Here is a 19800-nt window from a genome sequence, read left to right as displayed (position 1 = left end):
TCTTCAGCCACATAACACTGTTTAGATGAAAAATTCATATACTGACAAAGTATCAATGCCTGAGAGGAAGTGTCATTAAAGTTAACATAAGAAGATTAAATGACAACATTAAAAATAAAATACTCAAGAGAAAATATATAAATTCTTTCTGCAATTGAAAGCAGTTGTCAAGGAAACACTTGTACAATAGTCCATAGAGAATATGTCCTAATGAATATTCTTTTCTTAAAAAGTTCATGAAAAAAAAAGGCCAATTTATAAATAAAAAATTATACATTTATAAGTAATTGTCGAAATGAAGAAATCTAGATTTCATATTGTGGCTATTGCAGATGAAAATATTACTAATTCTTAGTTGTCAATTCTTTTTAAACCTGCTTTCCTCTGGAATGGTATCTCCTGTCTATTTTACGGTCTTGTGTAAGGCGAGGTCATCATGTTTTGTCCCCAAGTTTACCTATTTACACTGTGCGGAATGCATTTTTTCATTCGAGATGAGATGCCACTGAACACAGAGCCACATATGCATACACCTGGTAGACTTCTTTAGACAGTTCACAAATGTTAGAGCTACCTTCATCTGACATTCTTCAGTCATAGAAGACTGTGGACAATCAGATTTTGGTAAATTAACCTTCAAAACTGTGGTTTCAAATTATTATTGTTACCGGGGTTTCGTGGATCACAGAGAGAGGTGAAAGAAGGTGTGGACTTGAATGGGTCTAACTACGATATCAAAAATTAATTTAAAACTTTAAATAAAGGTTATATTTCTTTTCAGAAAATTAAACTTAACAACAGTGTATCAGGTACAGAGACAATTTTGATATAAAAATTGAAAACCCCAGAATAGGGAATTTAACCCATTTTGGGCCTCAAGCCCCTAATTTACAAATTTACAATGTCGCCAATGTAGCGTCAACTTTGACACCAGATTCCAGAGCATTTTGCTCCAACCATTACAATTACGGCCTTCGAAAGGCCCCACACAATCTATATATATAAAATAACTTGTACTGACTGACTGACTGACTGACTGACTGACTGACTGATTCATCATCGCCGAGCCGAAACTACTAGACATAAAGAAATGAAATTTTGGGCATAGATTCATATTAAGATGTAGATGCTCACTAAGAGAGGATTTTTGGATATTCCTTTGCTAAGGGGGTGAAAAGGGGGTTGAAATTTTAAAATGAGTGTATCTATATCTCAAAACTTTGAAAGTTTACAGATGTAAAAATTGGTATTTAGAATCTCCTTTAAAAATAAGGAAACACGTATTTTTTTGTTTCCAGAAAATCCCAATAGGAGGGGTGAAAAACGGTGAAAAAGGGGTTGAATGCCTTTAATCAGAATACCAGTACTTATATCTCTGAAACTGAACATATTACAGACCTGAAAATTGGTACTTTTGATCTCTTTTAAAAATAAACACGTACTTTTTTTGTTTTTGGAAAATCCAATTAATGGGAAGGTGAAAAGGGGGGTGAATTTTTAAAAACAGTGCATCTATATCTCAAAACTTTTAAAGTTTACAGATGTAAAAATAGGTATTTAGTATCTTCATTAAAAATACGTGTTTTTTTAATAAAAATAAAGAAACACGTATTTTTTTGTTTTCGGAAATTCCCAATAGGAGGGGTGAAGAGGGGTGAAAAATGGATTGAATGCCTTTAATAAGGATAATTACATCTCAGACACTGAAGATAGTACAGACCTGAACATTGGTACATTTGATCTCTTTTAAAAATAAAGAAACACGTATTATTTTGTTTTTGGAAAATCCAATATATGAAAGGGTAAAGAAGGGGATGAATTTTTAAAATGAGTGTATCTATATCTCATAACTTTTAACGTTTACAGACGTAAAAATTGGTATTTAGAATCTTCATTAAAAATAAAGAAACATGTATTTTTTGCTTTCGGAAAATCCCAATAGGAGGGGTGAAGAGGGGTGAAAAATGGGTTGAATGCCTTTAATGAGGATACTTATATCTCAGAATCTGACGATATTACAGACCTGAAAGCTGGTGTTTGGAATCTCTTTAAAAATAAAGAAGCCCGTATTTTTTTGTTTTTCGAAAATCCAATTAATGGGGGGTGGAAAGTGGGCGAATTTTTAAAATGAGTATATCTAGATCTCAAAACTTTTAAAGTTTATAGATGTAAAAATTGATATTTAGAATCTCCTTAAAAAATAAAGGAACACATGTTTTGTTTTTGGAAAATTCCAATAGGAAGGGTGGAAAAGGGTGAAAATGGGTTGAATGACTTTAATGAGGCTACTTATATTTCAGAACCTGAAAAATGGTGTTTGGGATCTCCTTTAAAAGTAAAGAAACACATATTTTTTTTTGTTTTTGGAAAACCCAATTCACTGGGGGGGGGGGGGGTGAAATGGCGGTGAATTTTTAAAATGAGTGTATCTATATCTCAAAACTGTTAAAGTTTATAGATGTAACAATTGGTATTTAGAATCTCCTTTAAAAATAAAGAAACACGTACTTTTTGTTTTCGGAAAATCCCAATGGGAAGTGTGGAAAAGGGTGAAAAATGGGTTGAATGCCTTTAATGAGGCTACTTATATTTCTGAACCTGAAGATGTTACAGACCTGAAAATTGGTATTTGGGATCTACTTTAAAAATAAAGAAGCTGGTATTTTTTCGTTTTTGCAAAGTCCAAATAATGGGGGGTGAAAAGGGGGGTGAATTTTTAAAATGAGTGTGTCTACATCTTAAAACTTTAAAAGTTTACAGATGTAAAAACTAGTATTTAGAATCTCCTTTAAAAATAAACACGTATTTTTTTGTTTTCTGTAAATCCCAACAGGTTGAATGCCTTTAATGAGGATACATATATCTCAGAAACAGAAGATATTAAAGAACTGAAAATTCGTATATGGGATCTCCTTTAAAAATAAAGAAACACGTATTTTTTGTTTTTGGATAATCCAATTAAAATGGCGGTTAAACAGGAGTGACAAATTGGGGTGAATTTTTCGAAAGACAATATCTACAGAATATCTGAGAAAGGTAAAATGTTACAGACGTAAAAAGTGGGTATTTGGAATTTTCTGTAAATGTAAAGTAACATAGGTGATTTGTTTTTGGAAACTCTCCTTAAGGGGAATTAAAAAGGGGTGAAATTTTAAAATGAGAATTTCTACAGTATATATCAAAAAACTTAATATGATACAGAAGTGAAAATGGTAATTTTTATCTGTATTAAAAATATAGAAACGTGTATTCTTAGTTTTCGGAAATACCACTTGGGTGGAGTGGGGGCAGGATGAAAGTGACTGAAAATGGTGTTGATTTCTTATAAAGGCTACTGATATCTCAAAAATGAAGATGTTACAGATTTGAAATTTGATATTTGGAATCTGCTTTAAAAGTAAAGAAACACGTATTTTCGGAAAATCCAATGAAGCGGGGGGGGGGGGGGGGGGTGAAAGAATTGAAAAAATTAATTGACTTAATTGTATGAGAATGCATACATCTAATAAAAATGAAGTTGTTACAGACGTGAAAGTGGTATTTGGATTTCCTTTAAAAACAAAGAAAAACGCGGTTTTGGGGGGGTGGGGAGGAAAAATCTTGCGGGGCGGGAGTGAAAAAGAGTTGAATTTCTTTCGCGGGGACACATAAATCAAAACTGAAGAACTTAGAGTCGTGATAATTGGTATTTAGAAAATCCTTTAGTATTAAAGAAACAAGTAAATTTTTGCCGGAAAATTCACTTGGGGGGGGGGGGGGGGAGTGTGAAAGGAAGTGAAAAAATTGAATTATTCGTATGAGGTTTCTTATATCTCAAAACTGAGGGTAATAGACGTGAACATTTGTGTTTGGAATCTCCTTTAAAAAAAGGAAACACGCCTTCTTCTAATTTTTTTTTTTGGGGGGGAGTAAATAAACTTAACGGCGGTGGGGTGTAAAAGGAGGTGAGACCAATTGATTTTACTGTTCATAATGTACTTATAACGAGCCTCCATTGCTCAGGCGGCCTCTCACAGCTGGGTTCCGTGGTTGAAATCCCGGTCACTCCATGTGACATTCGTGCTGGACAAAACGGAAGCGGGACAGGTTTTTCTCCGGATACTCCGGTTTTCCCTGTCATCGTTCATTCCAGCAACACTGTCCAATATTTCATTTCATTTGTCATTCATCGACCATTGCTCCAGAGGAGTGCTTCGGCAGCCGGCACAATTCGTATTGTCGCCGCTAGATGGGGCTTTATTCATTCAATTCCTGACCCTGTCGAATGACTGGAAACAGGCTGTAGATTTTCGATGTACTTATTCTGATCATAAACCGATCATTTTTTATCTTTCCTGCGTTCGATTTCAGCAGCCATCTTTTCCTTGGGAGAACGTTCTTAGATTACAGTAGACTCTCCTGGCATATAAATAATAATTTAAGCACATTTGAAATAAACGATAGGAATGAGATTGACCGTCAAATTGTTCACCTCTATAATAAGGTCAATAATGCACGGAAGTATGTCATTCGTTTCGCCAGAAATCCCGCACACTTGCCTACGCGCGACATTGGTGCTAGTCACATTGTGAACAATGACAATGGCAGCAGATGTAATTTACCGCCAAGTAGCGGTCTTGCATCTTGCTGTGGGGTCCAGAACATCTAATAATAATAATAATAATAATAATAATAATAATAATAATAATAATAATAATAATAATAATAATTTTTTGGACCGTCATAAAATTGTGCGGACCGCGCTGGAAACGGGTCCTAGCCTGGTAATGACCACGAATACAGTCCGGCCGCGGGTTCAGTATCCCCAAGGCACCCAAGACGACACCATGCCGGATCTCCTTCAGGATTTGATCCATAATAAAATTGCTTATAGGAAGAGATGGCAAAGATTTGGAGACCGCGTGGGATACCTGGACCTAGCCCGGGAATTTCGAAATCGATTGCTGGAAAGAAAGATTGAAAAGTGTGAGGAACTTTGCCGTAATCTCTCAGAAAACGAGTCAGATCGCGAATTTCGGAGGATTATTTATAAAACGTTAAGCATTCAATTATAAATTTCAGTATAATACCGTAGCGAAGCATGGGTATCTTGCTAGTATTACATGAATACCAGACAAGAGCTCACATGCTCTCCAAATTTAACAAAGGATACTGCACTCCCAATTTCTTACAGCCTACTCAAGGCAACTTTACACAAAAATCTTACAGTTTCTGGCCTCTCTAGGCCCAACCTACAATTTACAGTTTCTTTATACAGGGGTATCTAGTACCCATACTACTGGGCCTTCATGAAAAGGAAGAACAGTTTAAATTACTGGCCCAAACACAAAATGCATGGAGGCGTACACTTGCGGTCCTAGTAAACCAAGTATAAAACCCTAATTGGGCTCGCGGCCCGATGATACGGAGGGTAATCCCAAGCTACTGAGGTGGCCAGAATGAAAGGTTAATTTAATGCATTACAGGAAAAGAAGCAGTTACAAAATCATAGTCACCTCAAGATAAATTGAAGGGGAACTTGAGAGGGTAACGCACTCTCTATCCCCGATTTACAGTTAAAGACTTTATGAAGTTTTACATTAGCAAGAAGTAATTTACATTTTAGAAATCATACGGTTACATAGTTAAACGTTAGAACCTTCCCCTCGGATAAGTTTGCGGAGACAGCTACAAAGATAGAAAATTGGTGGCCATTACCTGGGCTGATGTACTGCCTGCTGAACACACACACTCAGTTATTCGACGATCAATAAGACAAGATAGCTTGAAAAAGCCGCAGCTTATATACCCGAGGGGATGATTGAAGAAGGCTCTGGACTAAATCCGGACACACCCTATCATTTTTATTGGATAGTTTAAAAGTTACAAGAAGCCTATTATTGCCTGAAAAATAATTGCAGAAAATTTCCCATTGGCCAGAGTCATAGCTGGTGCGATGAGAAGGAAGTGTTACAAACCTTGAAATATCAAAATAAAAGAAAGTTAATTTAGTTGAGAAAACATAAGAACACAAAATGTTTTTAAATCACTAGTTCTTCCACCGTGCACCAGACTGCATGACCAGTTTTTGTAAGGACATCTCTGGAGAAAAGTTCAGACTTCTTGCTGCACACCAAAACAAAAAATAAATAAATCCAGTCAGTTTAGGAAACTTTAAAATAACACAATACTCTGTTATATACGAGTGACATCTTCTGATTAATGTCCCAACTTCATGCGCTTCTTTTAAATGTGCGAGGTTGAGGTGTGCGTCCCGGTACAATTATTATTATTATTATTATTATTATTATTATTGTACCGGGAGGTACACCCATCCCGTTAATTCAAATGAGGCGCCTTGGAAATGCCATCTTAAGTCTAAAACTTGCACCAACTAGTGCAAGAAGTCTGAACTTTTGTCAACAGACGTCTCTACTAAAAAAACTGATGTTATGCCCTGTGGTGTGAATAGGAATTATTAAAATTGTTAAGTAATTTTTAAATTTTAAGGTTCACTACACTGAGTTGATGATTCTTTGTTTTTGGTGCATCAAAGTTTGCAACACTTCTATCCCTTCCCGCCAACTTTGGATGCTGGCCAGTAGAAAATTTTGTATATTTATTTTTCAGTCAATCAAAAGATGTCTAGTATTTATTTAATTACCCAATAAGAATTGGGGGTGTGTTGGGCCTTAGCCCAGAGCTCTCTAGAACCTTCTTCTCCAGTATAAAAGCTGGCACATTTTTTGACCAAGGGGTCTTATTCATCACTCCAGTCTAGTGTGTGTGTGTCTGTTTATAAAGGAGGCGGGGAGCCTCGTCCATCGCAGAGCAATTCATCAGTTCCAGGTAATGGCAGTCCTATTTAAGTGATAGTCTTTGAAAACTAGCTCGAGGGGAAGGTTTCCAACCTGTACTAGTACCCTGCAACTAACAAAAGAACCTGCGCAAAGCTCACTTCCCCGCGCATTCTCTCCAAGTGGATGTCTGACATCGTAGGGAGTAGTGGAGGGGGTCACATGCTGTCTGGCCACTGTACTGTGCACACTGTGAAGCGCGGTTACACAAGAGTTTCACTGTCACTTCTGTATCCGTTTTAGCGCTCTTGTTGTTTTGTCAGTTTTATTCACATTTCTTTCCTTAGTTGTAGTAATTGTAGTCCTATAATTCCTTTGCGTATAGCGTGTACTGTATTGGTAAATGTTTTTATGTATATAGTGTTAAACAGTGCTACCTAGCGACCTTCAAGGGTCATTACTCATTACGGAGCACATTAACCAGGTGAATAAACTAAATTCTTGACTGTGTAAAAAACAGAATTAGAAGTATCGGCAGTTGCGCAACTGGTATGCCAACACACACACACATCTAAAGCCGCTCAGCAGCCCAGTCTTTCAGCTATATAGTGTTGTGTACCATGTTATTCTAGTGAAAGTGTCATTTGAATGTACAGTAGTTATGGCTGCTACTTCGAAGTCTGGTAGCAAATCTGGGTGGCCTATAAGGGGACAAGCCAGAGAAATAGTATATAATGTAGCTGCTCGCTTACGAGAACAGAAAACAGTTCATAAACTGAATTATAATGTAGTGGCTTCAACAAGTGAAGCAACAGGGGTTTCAAAATCACTGGTGAAACGTATTTTAGCGGAAGGGAAGACGTCTATGGCCAAGGGTCGTTCGCATTTTTCTACACCTGATGGCAAGAAAACAGTCCACAAGAAAAGGATCGAAACAGACGACTTCAAAAAAGACGTGATACGTCGGAAAATACGCGAATTTTACGTGATGAAAAAACTGTACCTACACTGGACAAATTGAAGCGTGTGTTAAAATCGGAAAAGATACATGACTGTAGCAGAGAGTATCTTCGACGGTTATTTTGTGTTGTTCATATTATGTCCTCTGTGTGTACGCTTATTGGAACAGTATATTTTTATTTTTTTTTATTTTTAAAAATATGGTTTACAGCTTGGGTATTGTAAGTAGTTCCATTTAACTCATTGCTTAATACTTTTGGCCACTTTACATTTACTTTCCGTGGTTTCCCCATTTTCACACCAGGCAAATGCTGGGGCTGTACCTTAATTAAGGCCACGGCCGCTTCCTTCCAACTCCTAGGCCTTTCCTATCCCATCGTCGCCATAAGACGTATCTGCGTCGGTGCGACGTAAAGCCCCTAGCAAAAAAAAAAAAAAAAAAAAAAAACATTTACTTTCGTTTTTTTTAATTGCATTGCGTTTCCGGCTTTAATGAAAGAATAACCTCAATCGAAGAGCCTGACTGCAGCTACTTGCAGTATGTGTTAACGCCAGCTTGACAGCCGGCTGCGCGTGTGCTTGTCCTTGATTCGTCGGGTAACATCGGGATGAACCAAAACAAGCTGCGCGAACCGATGTAGCCGAGGGTTCTTTTGTTTGTTGTCGGTTAATAATGTAACTTTAATTTTCTAAACTGTAACTTTCAAACAAGTCAATAAAACTTAGCCAAAATCAGGGAATAGAGAGCGTGATACCCTCTTGTGTTCCCTTTCAACTTTTTTTTTTAGGTGACTGTGATTTTGTAACCTGTTTCAGTTTGAAATCTTTGTAATTTAAATTTTCTCTGTATCTAGTCACCTCGGTAGTTTAGGCTTAGCCTCTGTAACTTCGGGCCAAAAGCCCAAATAGGGTTTTAATCTTTTAATTGCAAATTTCAAGGAGTGCAAGTGTCTGGCTCCATATCATTTTGATTTTTGGACCAGTAACTTTAACCTGTTGTTTTCCACAAAGGCCTGGTAGAATGGGTATTCGATACCCCTGTAAAATTCAATTTCATTCTTTTATATGAAGGGGTTAGACTCTTGAGTGTCTAAGACAGTGAATACTGTTTGTATTGTAAAATGTAGGTTGAGCATTTGACAGGCCTGGACCTTTCTGGAACTAGGTTTCCAAGTATAAAATTGTAATAGAGCAAAGATGCTCCTTCTCTGTAATGGTTAAATGGTGCCTTTGGAAGACTGGTGTGGTATCATGTTTGGAGAGTAGCCTCCTAGATAATTTTGTGGGGCAAATTGGGCTCTTGAAACATTGTATATTTTGAATACTCTGTACAAGAAATTGGGAGGTTCGTCTCCTTGACTGTGTTTTTTTTTTTTAAGGAGCCGCAGCGTTCATTGAGAATGTATAATTAGGGAGCTTCGAGCTCAAGGTTGTTGTTATTTGATATTCTAAAATTGTTACCCTATCTTATGTACTTTTGTACCTGAATTATAAAGTTTGTCTTTGAAAAAAGCAAAAGATAACCAAGAAAAGAAATATAATGCTAATTTTAAAGTTTTTAATTACTGTAATATTTTGACTGTCTGAGATAGACCCATTCATGCCCACACCTTCTTTCACCTCTGTCCACCACGGTGTCCCCGGAACAATTATTATTATTATTATTATTATTATTATTATTATTATTATTATTATTAAGTCATCAAATTTGGTATATTATTTTTTATAAACTGTAAAATAACACAAGTTTTATATAAAATAAACACTAGTGAGTGAGAGCCTTCCAAATTGAATCACTGTTTAGGCTACACCTGTAGTAGGCCACACAGTGAAAATTTATATTTCGCAGGTGTTGGAGTGTTAATATGAAAATGTACATGTATTATTGATAATGAAAGACAGGATTTGTTCATATATATTACATTTGTTTGTACTTCTCTATGAATTCCACCAACCTTGAACTGCACTGGCGGAAAAAAAAATCCAAACCCCATGAAATAAGGAATGTAGAATATGGAAATTTTGGCAATATATTTGTCGAGGTAACATTTAATTGATTAAAGGTACAAGATTAAAAGCTTTCTCAAATATGCCATGCTGGTCCATTAATAACCGGTGTAATCGCTTGGCTATTGAATGCAGGCATGCAGACGTGCATGCATTGTGTCATACAGGTGCTGGATGTCAGCTTGTGGGATGGAGTTCCATGCCTGTCGCACTTGCTCGGTCACTACTGGGACGGTTAATGCCAGTTGTGCATGATGCTGGAGTTGTCGTCGAATGATATCCCATACGTACTTAATTGGGGACGGATCGGGGGATTGAGCAGGCCAAGGCAACGTTGACACTCTGTAGAGCACGTTGGTTTTGCATTATCCTGTTGGAAAACACCCTTGGGAATGCTGTTCATGAATGGCAGCACAACAGGTTGAACCACCAGACGGACGTACACATCTGCACTCAGGGTGCATGGGATAACCACAAGAGTACTCCTGCTGCCATAGAAAATTGCTCCCCAGACCAGAACTCCTGGCATAGGTCCAGTGTATAGACACTGCAGACAGGTGGAATACAGGCGCTCACCTGGCCTCCTCCTAAGCAACACACGGCCATCACTGGCACCAAGGCAGAACTGACTTTCATCGGAAAACACAACGGACCTCCACTCCATCCTCCATTGAGCTCTCATTTGACACCGCTGAAATGGCAGTCTGTGGTGGATTGGGGTAAGTGGAATGCAGGCCGTCTGGCTCAGAGCTGTCCTTCAGGTATCCGATTTCAAACAGTTAGTTGCGTCACTATGGTGCCAACTGCCACTCGAATTGCTGCTCTAGACGCAGCCCACTGCACCACAGCCATACGGCGGTCCTTCCTCTCGGTGGTGCTACGGGGGGCGACCGGAGCCTGGTCTATTTGCGAGCGTACCTTCTCGTGACCACTGCTGCCAGCACACATGCACAGTGCAGACATTCCTGCCACGTCGTTCTGCAATAGTGCGGAAGGAAAATCCACCTTCACATAGCCCTATTATATGGCCCCGTTCAACCGCAGTGAGCTGTTGATACTGGCCTCTTCGTCGTCATAAATGCATTCTTGACCCACTCACAGTTACCATCCAATCTCACAGATAACGCTCTCGCATAGTGCAGTCCATATTTAAAGCAAACCTGATGTTTAATGTCATGGGGCCACTATTAGCACCATGCTAATGCTGTTTGTGGGAAATCTTTCAAATGTATAAACACGCCTAACAATGTTCGTTAATCTAGCACAACCCCTTCTTAGTGTTCGGAAGTTTTTTCCTGCCAGTATATCTGTATCAAAAGTAAATACATCTTCATCATAATTTCCCCTTATCCAGCTTCTGTTAATTTGGGGCATCAAAAGTAAATGCATGTGGGTTAATTAATCTTTTCTAAGTGACCAGTGGTCTGGCAAAAGAATTGCAGAAGTTTGGAAGAGAACATCTTGAAATACTTGGATCATTAATTAAGTTCCAATATTGTTTTCTGACTGGGTGAATTGCAGTTTATGTGATAGGTGTGCATTTATTTTTGAGACAGTACAGTATGTATTCATGAATTGTGAAACTGGTGATCTAGAATACTCTCTTGTTATTCCTTTTTCATGATTACTTTTATCATTGTTATAGGTTGAAACAATAAGAGCCGTTTTGAAGAAGGAACTAGATCTTCCGATTGTTGAGATTGGTGATGAGTCAGCAAAGTTGGATGGTGGAGATGTTCTCTTCACAGGTGAGTGCTTGTCTCTAGTTTTTGTAGTTAGCAGCAATATGGTTTCCCTTTTGCATCAGCATCTTCAACATGAATAAATCCAGATCCACTCCAGGCATTGGTTAGCATTTGTTTGAACCATGAACTGTTCAGGTATCTGAAGTTTGCTGTATTTGTAATTTGTTCATTACTAGTAGACCATGTGAATGACTTTTGTTGGCACTTCTAGCTTTGTTAAGAATTACTTTTCTCTTGGGCCTGTAGTTTTTGACACAGTTGAACTTGTTTACAGACTTATTTTTTTGTTTGTCTAAGTTTTCTCTCTTTGTGATTTTTCTGTAAATAGTACTCATACTTGATATGTTTACCCCTCAAACTAAATAGTCTAGGCTACCTAAAAATAAATCTTCCTTGGTTAAATAAAATTATTTCATCTCTATTTCAGATGAAAGTTTGAGAACGTTTTGGTAATATTCTTACCTCTTTGACATGTTGTTTCTTGCTGGAACAAATATTGTATAACCTTCTCTGATCCGAAGATATGAAGCATTCAGTAAAAAATAATGATCTGGCTAATAATTACTTGTTATATTTGTTGCATTTTTGTGGAAAAGTGGATTGTTACTCAGAGTGCCCGATTAATCTTAACAGAGCAAAAAAAGTAGTTAGTTTGATGATATACCGTGAAATGAAAACAGGGTGTATGAATGCATTGTGACTGTTGAAGTAATTGGAAGGCTTTCTCTACTGTTGTGAATCATGGATCAATTAACAGTATTCCTTTTGGAGAGGCACAATTGATAGGGACCTGAAAAAATAGCATTTGCGATAAATGCAAATTTTTGAATCTTGTACTGAATCCAAGCCTACGGTAATTCTAATGTGGAAGAAAATCATTCTTACACATAAAAAGAAGTGCGACAAAATGCCAATTTTGACCCAAAATGCAAAATTAGTATGAATATGCAATTTTGGTGTGAATTATGTGAAAATGTGCTATTTTACTGGCGAAAACATATTTCGGCAAAATCATCAGAAATACTCAAAAAAAGATGCATAAATCTTTCGACCGTTCCAATCGATGAAGAAAAGTAGCTGATCGATTGCTGCTTGCCGACTTCAATCGATATTTACAGTGGGAATAGCAAGGGGAATAAGACCTGTATCGATTATTATCGCAATGTAAATCGAGTGTCACGGAAATAACGACATAGACGCAGCGTTGTTTTCCTGTTGTTCAAAATTGAAGCTAGTGAAGAGTAGAAAGTCGAGCGATTGTTTAGGTTATGGGGCGCACGAGAAAAACTGCGCACGAAAGGGCCCAGCAGTATGCAAAGATGGTTTATATGCTATAGACTCAGGGACAGTGTTTTGCATGTATTGTAATTGCGGAGTTGGGTGGGAAAAAAAAAAAGCATTGTGAAACATGTTAAATCTGAAAAACACGTGAGTAAGCGACGTGATAACGAAAGTTCAACCCCTACTGCTAGTATGTCTCAAAGAAAGCAATCTTCTGTGCTTACACAGTTAGATAGTTGTAAACGATGAAAAAATTTCCAGAGATAACTTCTCGAAACGCACAGTTGAAATATTTGCCAAAGCAAATATACCTCTGGAAAAGCTGGAAAGCAAAGAGCTAAGAGCCTGGATTACTGAGTTTTCAAATGAAGAGCTGCCATATGTGAGAGCTCTATGTGAAGTATATTTACCGGGTAAGTTTCGATTTCATTGATCGGGAACGGTTTAGGTATTAAGACATCGAAACCATGCGCAAAATTGAAGGATACCGAATTTGAGTGCGATTTCCATATCAAACTATCTTACCCATACCCAATTGATCCAGTAATTTTAAATTATTTTGTTATAATTTGAGGTCTTTGTTCCTTTCTAGAATTAGCATCTGACCACCAGAAAAGAACAGCAGAGGCTCTAGTGGGGAAGAACAACAACATACTCTGTGATGAAACTGCAGATAGAATGGGCCGTTGTGATTTTATCATCATATTTCGAGCCCCAGCCGGATCGAAAAGAGAGCTGCACGTTGTTTCTGTGAACTATCTTGATGCAGGAAATGCTACAAACTGCTCTCGTGCTGTTTTAGAAGCTCTGCACAGTTATAGTGTACCATATGATGCAGTTAAAGTGTTTGTTAGTGACAGTGCCCCGTACATGACCCGGTGTTATGAAACATTAAGTGTGGTCATAGGGAATCATTTAATGCATGCACAGTGCTGGGCATATAAGATCAACTTGGTTGGCAATAGTTGGGTCACAGTGATGACAGATTTAAATCCTGCGGTTGCGATGGTAAAGTTTGCATTTTTGAACACAAGAAAGCGAAAATAGAATTATTTACAATTCTTAACATCAAAGTATGGTGCTTCAAAGGAAGAAAATCTTTATCCTGCTCTTAACCCGATGGAATAGCTGGTTGCAGACTGTCTTCTATTTGAGTGCTTACTTTACTGATGTTGCATTTTTCAAGATGTCCGACACGAAAGACATCAACAACTGTGGCATTAAGAATCTGACTGATCTGAGTGACCGAGAAGTGAATAGGCTTCACTCCCACATGGTTTTTGTCACAGATCATGCAGTTGGATTGGTTGACCTCCTTACTGAACTTGAAGGCGGTCTGTATCCTACCTCTCATCTCCTTTACCCCAAACTGCATAACCTTGACGCCAGTTTTACCTTAATTTGTGAGGGGAATTTTTCTGCAGCAACTAATGATGCTTTGATTAAGCTCACTCCTCTACAGCAGGCTGCATATAGAGACACATTTGTCAAAGCTGCTCATTCTTCACAGTGCAAGCTAGCCACATTGAAAGCTAAAGACCCCAACCATAAGTATTTTGTGTCAATTTCTCAAGCTTTGTATCCAAAATATATAATTTTGAATAATACTGATAAATTAGATGAGCTTGAGAAATTGTTTGGAGTAACAGATCTCTCACGAAACAATATCTGGTCTGGTTATTGTTTTCTGAAACATGCAATTCAAACCCAGATTAAAGAAAGTGAAAAATGGGATGTAATGCTTTCATTAACTGCAGTTCAGTCAGAGTTCAGCATATATGCTAAATACTGTCTTGAGTTGTTGTGGACCCCAATGAACAATGTAGATAGCGAGCGCATGTTGTCTCATTACAACACAGTGGTTACAAACAGACGGTGCAATTTGAAAAAAGGCAATGCCAAATTACTGACAATGCTTTCGTTAGAACAATGAATTTGTATTATGTGTGAACCAAGGACAATAATTGCACTTCATAAACTTGGAATCATTAAAATTAATAATACCATACGATTATTTTAACTTTGTAAATAGATGCTAATTTTGGAAAAAAAAAATGTTAATTTTGGAAAAAATAGATGCTAATTTAAAAACAAATAGATGCTAATTTTTCAGGTCCCTAAAAATTGAGTAATCATACAAGGTCAGGTTATGAAGTCTCATAGGAGAAGAGAGTTTCACTCATTGTCTTATCATTTCTAATATTCGGATCATTCCAGCCTCAGTGATGTGTTGCAGGCCAGTAATGAAAATGTCAGGGTTTCATGTTCAACAAAAGCTTTACCATTTTCAGATTTTCAGCCGAATATTACCTATTGTCAACGGAACAGTGGTGGTTCGTGCATGAAAGGCTTCTGGGTACCGCCCCGCCGCCTTTTCAAAAACATTTAACATTATTTCATTCTGTAATTGATTGCATAGCGAGATGGACAAATGTAGCGAAGCTGAACTTATGTAGTGTGCTATTCATTTATACATTTTTTTAAAAATTATTATTTCTGTTTTGAAGGAAATGGCAAAGACTTTCAAACTGTGCCTGCTGTCCAGCAAGCATGATGTTTTCTCTTTTGCCTTGAGGCGCTCATACTGTGGCAGGAGAGCCCTCAGTAGGTCCCTAGGCTTAGCAAATATGCAGGGTGAAGGAAGAGCCTGGAAGGACGATGTTGGCTTGTCAGGGGAAGGAGGAGTGCAGGCGGGTGTATGGTCTGTCCAGCAGAGCCCTCAGTAGGTTCTTTGACTTTTAACAAGTGTGTGGGGTGTGGGGTGTGGGAGGAGCCTGGAAGGACAATATGGGTTTGTCAGGGGAAAGAAGAGTGCAACCGGATGTAAGCGCGGATCAGTGGTGTCTTCACCAACATCGCTAACCACTTACCAGTGTACCCAGGCTTTTCACCCCATGTCTTACATTAATTGTGGTTAGAGATTAATTCCAAAACATTTTACAAAACAATGAATTCCATTATAGTGGCAGTTTAAACAATCCAGTTCTATAAAAATGCTAAAATAAAGATTCAGAATGTAACCATAACGTGACAGCACTATTTGTATTGTGGTCAAATAGTTAAATACGCTGTTATGCTCTCAAATTTGAACAAGGAAAGAGAAATTCGGGAGTGCACTGTTTATTTGTTTTCATGAATGTCGTTATCACTTGTGATTGTGGTCAGTGAAAGAGTGCAGTGCCATAGTAGTCGGGATTGCACTAGTTGCTAGCCTGTTAATGTATGTGCATAAATTCCATTGTAGCGTAGTTAATTAGGCTAATTAATTAATGTTATAGTGCAAGCAACTCCACCATTGTCCAGTCCCAAGTCCAGAATGGGAAAGGAGGAGGGTTAGCTGGCTTGGCAAACAGCTGTAAAAACTGCTAACGCAGAGTGTTGAGCGGCGGTAAATAACTCGACCCCCCCATAGGGGCCAACGGCTTTGGGCAGATGGGCCCCTTTGGGTGGGGTGATGGTCCCCTCAGTGTAGGAAATGACTCTGGAACCAGTCATCTGTGTTTTTGGCCTAACGGCAAAATGGACGGAGAAACCACCTCCTTGTGGTTCTACATGGTCGTGGAAGCGGATGAGGTCATGTCAGACAGACTGGCTTTGAAGATGCAAGTCAGTGGTATTTAGAGTCTGTGGCAGTCCGTTGCAGTTGTGGTACTAGAACTTGCACGTCATATTATTTCATTTGTGCTGCAGGGTATGGGTCATGAGATCATAGTGAGTGGGTCGCTTTCTTGCAAGCTGCGATCCACCTTAAGCAAAATCCCGCTCATGGCACTTTTTCCTGCTGTCACGCCCTTCAACTCATGTCCAGTGGCGATGGGATAATAATAATAATAATAATAATAATAATAATAATAATAATAATAATAAATGGCATCTGTATAGGCTTGGTGGAGGTAGGTTTTCAGGTGAAACTGGGAGCCTCCAATTCGCACCTGCACGTTGGCAGCAGATGTGTTATGATCGTCTTTCTGAGATCCCGTGACTACTCAAGAATTCGATCCTGTATCTGTGTTTGAGCAGGTCTATTGAGGATCACCACTGCCTACCCTGAATGGGGAAGGCCCTAGAAAATGTGGGCTAAACATCGGTAGTCACACTCTGAGCCAGCTGGGAGGCCACACCCAGCAGGTTACCCCTTATGCAGTCTAAATACGAAGATTACCAAACTTTGATTATAGGAACCTAGAATGTTCAAACCTTACTTGATTTGAAAGACAATAACAGACCTGAGAGAAGAACAGCGCTCGTCACCCATGAGCTTGGACGAATGAACATTGATATTGCTGCCTTAAGTGAAACCAGACTGTCTAGCGAAGGTGAACTTACAGAGTTCAGCTCAGGTTACACAATCTTCTGGAAGGGAAAAGATGAGGGAGAACACCGCATTCATGGTGCTGGATTTGCTGTGAAGACCACATTGGTGAATGATTATCAGCTAACTCCAACCGCTGTCAGAAAAAGAATTATGACTCTCCGAATCCCACTCTCTGGAGCTAAATCTTAGACACTCGTCTCCACATATGCTCCCACCTTGGACGCTGATGTAGAAGCTAAAGGCCAGTTCTACAACCTGCTGAGCACTACCATCACCAAAGTACCACCAAGAGACAAGCTCTTACTACTTGGCAATTTTAATGCCAGAGTTGGTAAAGATCACCAATTATTGAGCAATGTAATGGGAGAACATGGACTTGGCAACTGTAATGCCAATGGTCTAGTGCTCCCTGGTTTATGTGCTGAACATGAACTCTTTATTACTAATATTCAGTTCCGCCTGCCTAATCTCTACGAGACCACTTTGATGCGTCCTCGCTCAAAGCACTGGCCCATCCTTGACTACCGTATTTACATGCGTATTAGACCCCCTTTTTCCCCCACATTTACAGCCAAAAAAAAGTAAGAGGGGGTCCAATATGTGATAACCTCAAACTTTGTGCAGTGAACACATGACTTTTAGGGTATAAAGAGCTATAAATTGTACATGTAAACATTCAACACTGTTCTTTAACAAACGTATGAATGTATTCTGAGTTTTACTGGCTATTTCTGTTGGAAAGCAGTATTTCTAAACTTAAAAAGAATAAATGGTGAACACATGACTTTTAGGCCTACATATAAAGTAAATATAGTCAGTTTTCATTACTCTTATATCACATCATTCATTTCATCTCATTCTCTTCTCTGATGGGGTTGATGTCAGAAAGGGCATCCAGTCGTAAAAACTCGCTACGAAGATTCGTCTCACTTCATACTCGACCCCGTAGAGAATAGGAATAAGGGTATCGTATTATGCAATATTAATTCAAAAGAATGTAATGGCAGTCATTTGTGTCTGTCAGTTAAGCAGTGGGCCTACCACACAATAAACCTGATCACTGCTTTCATTTGCATTATCATTGTCTTGTGCCGCCATCCACCAATTTCCCTGCTACCAGCGTGTCGTCATTCCAAATGATGTCATCTTTATGGCAATAGTGAGTGTTTAAGATCCCATCTGTTTGCAATTTAACAAAATAGTTTACCGGGCGAGTTGGCCGTGCGGTTAGGGGCGCGCAGCTGTGAGCTTGCATCAGGAGATAGTGGGTTCGAACCCCACTGTCGGCAGCCCTGAAGATGGTTTTCTGTGGTTTCCCATTTTCACACCAGGCAAATGCTGGGGCTGTACCTTAATTAAGGCCACGGCCGCTTCCTTCCCACTTCTAGGCCTTTCCTATCCCATCATCGCCATAAGACCCATTTGTGTCGGTACAACGTAAAACAAATAGCAAAAAAAAAGTTTCGTTCCCGGCTTGAGTCCAGACAGTGAGCATCTATTCGCAAATGGTTTCAGGAGATGGTCTCTGTTATTCCCATTTGGTGCATGTTGTAGAAGCCACCACTTTTGAATAAAGCTGTGCTGTAAAAAGCGTGCCAACCCACCAGCTGATAACTATTATAGCGTATGTTACGAGTTGTACTTCTGAATGAAATACATAGTGATTGGAAGCATTCTTTAGATAACTGCGGCTATTGAAAGCCAGGCCTTTAAAGTATATTTCATGCTTGTTCTATACATTTATCACATCAGGATTCACCTAAATAGCTGTAAGTGAGATAATGAGAAATTTTCTTGTGAGGCACAACTGGTGGGATTTCAACAGGACATAGCAGATCAATTGGATTCAGGAGGTCAGTTAGATTGCATAGCCATAGATCTTTCCAAAGCCTTTCATAGAGTGGAACATGGAATATTATTAAAGAAAGTGGAGGGAATAGGATTGGATGTAAGGGTTATACGTTGGATAAAAACATTTCTAAATTCAAGGGTTCAGAAAGTCAAAATAGGAAATAATGTATCACAGGAAGAGAAAGTTTGGAAGGGAATTGCACAGGGTAGTATAATCGGTCTGTTACTTTTCTTAATATACGCAAATGATTTAGGGAACAATATAACATCAAAAATAAGATTGCATGCAGATGGCATAATTGTTTATAGGGAAATAAATAACATTGAGGATTGTTCAGAATTACAAAGGGACCTTCAGAGTATCCAACAATGGGTTGAAGAAAATAATATGAAGGTTAATGGAGGCAAATCAACTGTTACAACTTTTACAAACAGGAGCTTTAAAACTGAATTTGAATATACTTTGGATGAGGTAGTTATCCCAAAAGATGGCAAGTGAAAATACTTAGGTGTGAGATTTGAAAGTAATTTGCACTGGAAGGGTCATGTTGATGACATTGTTGGGAAAGCATACAGATCGTTACATGTCATAATGAAGCTACTTAAAGGATGCAATAAAGAATTAAAAGAAAAAAGTTACTTAAATATGGTTCGTCCATTATTGGAGTGTGCAAGCAGTGTTTGGGATCCTCACCAAGAATACCTAATAAAAGAAGTAGATAGTGTGCAGAGGAAAGCAGCAAGATTTGTAACAGGGGATTTCAGGAGAAAGAGTAGTGTATTGGAAATGTTAAAGGAACTTGGGTGGGAAACTTTAAGTAAGAGAAGGGAAAAAATTAGACTTATAGGATTATATAGAGCCTAT

The 19800-nt window shown here is 38.5% G+C and overlaps 1 protein-coding gene across 1 annotated transcript in view; it reads left to right on the top strand.

Moving 5' to 3' along the window:
- Window positions 1-19800, top strand: part of LOC136862852 (N(G),N(G)-dimethylarginine dimethylaminohydrolase 1) — a 266667-nt gene that overhangs the window by 21298 nt on the left and 225569 nt on the right. The window contains exon 2 of the mRNA XM_067139114.2: window positions 11389-11491. Within this exon, the coding sequence (XP_066995215.1) occupies window positions 11389-11491 (103 nt within the window). The remainder of the gene's footprint in view (window positions 1-11388; window positions 11492-19800) is intronic.

This window comes from Anabrus simplex, chromosome 2, assembly GCF_040414725.1.
Source record: "Anabrus simplex isolate iqAnaSimp1 chromosome 2, ASM4041472v1, whole genome shotgun sequence".
In the NCBI taxonomy this organism is placed as follows: domain Eukaryota; kingdom Metazoa; phylum Arthropoda; class Insecta; order Orthoptera; family Tettigoniidae; genus Anabrus; species Anabrus simplex.
The sequence above is the reverse complement of the archived record's forward strand: the minus strand, read 5'-3'. Positions and strand labels throughout refer to the sequence as shown.